Source organism: Lepisma saccharinum, chromosome 19 (assembly GCF_977018435.1).
Source record: "Lepisma saccharinum chromosome 19, izLepSacc3.1, whole genome shotgun sequence".
Taxonomy (NCBI): domain Eukaryota; kingdom Metazoa; phylum Arthropoda; class Insecta; order Zygentoma; family Lepismatidae; genus Lepisma; species Lepisma saccharinum.
The window spans coordinates 8481279-8485254 of NC_139247.1; the positions used below are offsets into that span (position 1 = coordinate 8481279).

The 3976-nt window shown below is 51.5% G+C and overlaps 2 protein-coding genes across 2 annotated transcripts; both read right to left on the bottom strand.

Annotated features, from left to right (window-relative positions):
- On the bottom strand, positions 1–1377 carry LOC146002781 (uncharacterized). The gene has a single exon (XM_083140712.1). The coding sequence runs from the start codon at positions 1375–1377 to the stop codon at positions 1–3; it is 1377 nt and encodes a 458-aa protein (XP_082996838.1).
- Positions 1378–1503: 126 nt separating this feature from the next.
- On the bottom strand, positions 1504–3360 carry LOC146002782 (uncharacterized). The gene has a single exon (XM_083140714.1). The coding sequence runs from the start codon at positions 3358–3360 to the stop codon at positions 1504–1506; it is 1857 nt and encodes a 618-aa protein (XP_082996840.1).
- Between the last annotated feature and the right edge of the window lie 616 nt (positions 3361–3976).

Genomic DNA, 3976 nt, shown 5'->3' on the forward strand with positions numbered 1-3976 from the left:
TTATTCCTCATCCTCCTGGACGCTACGGTAGCCGTATGGTAGGGTGTCCAACGTGGAATCTCTTATCCGTCGTTTTGTATTCACCACCTGATATGTTTTTTCCTGAGGTTCTGTCACTAGCACGAAACGTCGTTTTCTCGCAATCCGTCTGGGGTATTGGATGACCATTTTCTTTTTCTCGTTCATGTGCAGCACAAAATCTTTCACCACATCAAAGTTCAATTTCGAACTCGCGGCGTGGTCCAACGTGATACCCTTCATTTTTACCACGTGGAACTCCTTTCCCTTTGTTGGGGACCACACCTTCAGAGCGTAATTCTTCGGACCGCCGGACACAAACTCCCTAATGTAGGCACCTTCGCCGAATTCCGACATTTCGTCCGTCAAATCTCCCAGGTGGTCACCCAACCGTAGTTTCCCGCGTGATCGTCTGGTCTCGCGAAATATCACGCTGTCCGTGTCGCAGTACAATATATCTTCCCCCACAGCGTCCAACAGCTTGTACAGACGGATCCTGGCGAAAGTTGTCGTGTACGCACCTATTGCGACGTTTACTTTGCTGTTTTGAGGTGCACACTCATTCAGGTAGTCCCAACTCACAATCACCGTGTCATCGTTGACAAACAACACCTGCTTCACGTTGACACCGGGTTCCGTCAACTTTTCAAAGAGATCCCTGGGTTCTCGTATGATCGACGTCTGTGGTTTGTTACTGTTCTGCGCAAATTTTCCCCAAAGCGAGTTCAGGCACAATTTTGCAACAGCACGCAGTCCTGGATTCTTGTCGATGCGCTCCTTACGTAACTCGATCCCTTCGTGCTCTTTGTAGGTACCAATATACTCCTCCTTCTTCTCATCGTCCGTGCACCACGCTGGCCAACCACTACTCTCCTGTTTGATTTGCAGAAACGTGTTCACGTACTGAGCGAACAAACCCCCCTCACCTGTCGTCGGGTCGTAGACGCTCACCTCGTACCTCCACACTTCGTACACATCCTGAATCTTGTGGCCCTTCTCGACGGCGAGGCGAACTTCATCCAGCACCCACGTTCCCGTGATTGCTCTCTCCGCATCCGTGTGGTCGCACTCTCCTTCTTGTCGGAGCCCCGTTGCGCAACTCCAACACAACGGAAACAACAGTTTCCCTCCCGTCTTCATAGGCAGCACGGGAATGTATAGGTCTCGCGGCGGAAGCACTCGGAGTTTGGCTATGCCGTCCATTTCCAATACCTCCTTCGGTGTCGGTGCTGATGCACCGAACAGAACCTCTGGGTGTCCCACGGGTGCCTTGGCGAACTTATTGACGGTCGGGTACAGTGATGTGATGTCGTAGTAGCGTATTTTCTCCTCCTCGCTGGCGCCAACCACTCCTCGCATTTTAAACACCTCCACCCTACCTCCATACAACGCATCCCTCGCCACCAGCGGAGAACTCCGAAAAAACGGATGTTCTTCCAGTTCGCGGCTGAGGTCGGGTCGGTCCCGCAGTATCCCGCGGAACGTTCACTCCCACATTTCCACCACAGTATAACCCAATAGGCGAAAATTCGATGTCACCCTCTGCGTTCGCTCGTATCGAGCACCCATCGTATCCGTCGGGTCGGATTGGATATTCTTCGATCGCTCCTTATAGCAGGATGGACATCCGTGAAAATAGCACCCGTGGAACTTGTAGATGGTCCTTGTGGTTTTGTCGTACCCATCCACAGCGATGCCATTCACTGCCACATGCTCCCTTTCTTTACCGGCATATTCCAACTCTACTTTCTCCGACTTCTCCAGATGCAGCAACCACTTCAGCGCGATCTTGCTCTGATTACTCACATTGCGGTAGCCGTCACGTGGAATCACGCCTATGGTGTTGTCCGAGAGGAAATGTCTTCGGTACGCCAGGGAGCATGCCGACGCTATGGTGAAACAGTCCTGTAGAATGTCCACATTGGCGATGTCCAGGAAATACCGACGTAATTTGAGCAATCCTCTTCGAAGTACTGTGACGTCCTGAATGCAATACTTGCGACACTCGTGGGCGTTATCGTACAACACACATCCCTTCGATGCTCTGTTGTACCACTCGTAGAATTTCTGGCGGTGTTGAGGCGACATGTGGTCCGGATCGAAGAACCGGTCGTTGGGGAAGGGACCCTTGTAGTCGCGATTTCCTTTGGTGTTGAACAGATGCGGATAGAATCCCTTTGTCTCCTCCAAATCGAATGTCTTTGAGAAACTCGACAGGGGCATCTGTAAGTAGTTCAAGGAATCCAGGAATCGCAACTTCTTCCCCACGCTCATAAACAGGATTTTCGTACCGTCCATGATCACCTCGGGAGCTTCTACATCCCTCTTCAGCAAATCGGACAACACAAACATACCGTCGTAGGCTCGGAAATTGTGGGCCACCAACACAATCCTCTTGAAGTAGGGTCGCTCCACGAACACGTAGTCCATAAACTTTCGCACAGGATCCTCTCCCTCGAAGCAGTGCTGGCGAATACCGCACTGTAAGCAATCTTTCATCATATCTGTGTCCTCGATGCATACACTGCACACTTGCTGCACCACACACAAGCATGGTTCGTGTACATATGTCGAAGGTCGACCGACATAGGGTGTGCACTGCGTGGCTTCGAAATCATAAAACATAAACAGGTATCTCTTGCAGCTGATCTCCTCACCACCTCCATTGTCCCTCTGCATGTAGCACAGATGGTTCATCTCGCGTTGTGATTTGGACGTCTTACAATACCTGTAGCCGCAACGATGCTTTGCACTCTCCGGATGGGTGGCGTCCAACAACTGGTAAGATCCCGTGCAGCTTCGTATCTGCGTGCACACCGTGCCCCCGCCGTAGCGAGTGCTTAGGTGGTTGTTGTAGCACACATCGCTGTTGAAATTCCTGTTGCATCGTTCGCAATGCACCACATCTTCCTTCTCGCACACGGGCGACGTGTGACACAGAGGACACATATTTTTGCACACGTGCCGCAAGTTTCGGGAAAAAGCGTAACACCGTTCGCAGAAATAAGGAATCGAGAACGCAGCCACTGGATTCACAATGACGTCATAGTGGTTGTCTCTCTGATTCAGCAACAGGTATATCGACTTCTTCGCCTGGGGTACCTCCTGGGCGAACAACACCTCCGGCTTCTCCAGGTCGCTGAACACAAAGATTTTGTACTCACTTCCGAAATAACGCTGGAACGCAGCCAATTCGGAGAGACCTCCCCCAGTCGACTCCAGCGATACCCCGGCCTTTCCACACAACTCCATCGCCGACGACGTCAACACTCTACGACCCATCTTAAATTGTTTGTGGTATTTCCCGAAATACTCAGGATCTGACTCTTTGTCCGCATACATCCGACCGATCACCAGGGCTTTGGCCAGACATATCTTCTCACCTCTGATCTCGCTCTTCACTGTCACCACACTTTTTTCACTTTTGCGTATCTCTCGTGCGCTACAAGACCGCGCGAGTTCAGTTTTTGTCCGTAACCGACAGGCATGCCAATCACGGACACACGCAACTGTAGAAGGTCCGTCGATAAGAACGTGGCGTTCGATTGCAACACCCTGGCGACCACATTCCATAACATATCAGCACCCAGTTGGTCGATTCTCCGTAACGACAAACCAATCGGTCGAACCGACTCGTCAGACTTGTTCTCCAGCACCACGCCCACTTTGTCCGATGGTTTGTGTCGATCCACGATGTGGTTCAGCACAGCGTCCAACCCCTCGTGCACCCAACTCATGGCATCTCCGCTCTCGTCAGGCGACCTGAAGGTAAAGGTCGTCGTAGTGCACGTAGCGTTATACTTTTTCACTCGACGAACATCCATTTCTTTGATGTCCACATACTTCGTATGGGGTGCCATTTCCCGTCCTTCTTCTTCTTTTTTTTCTTCCTCCTCGTCGTCCTCTTCTATAAGAAAATCGCGGTCGCCGCCGCCGCCGGTGTCGTCATCCCTCCTAC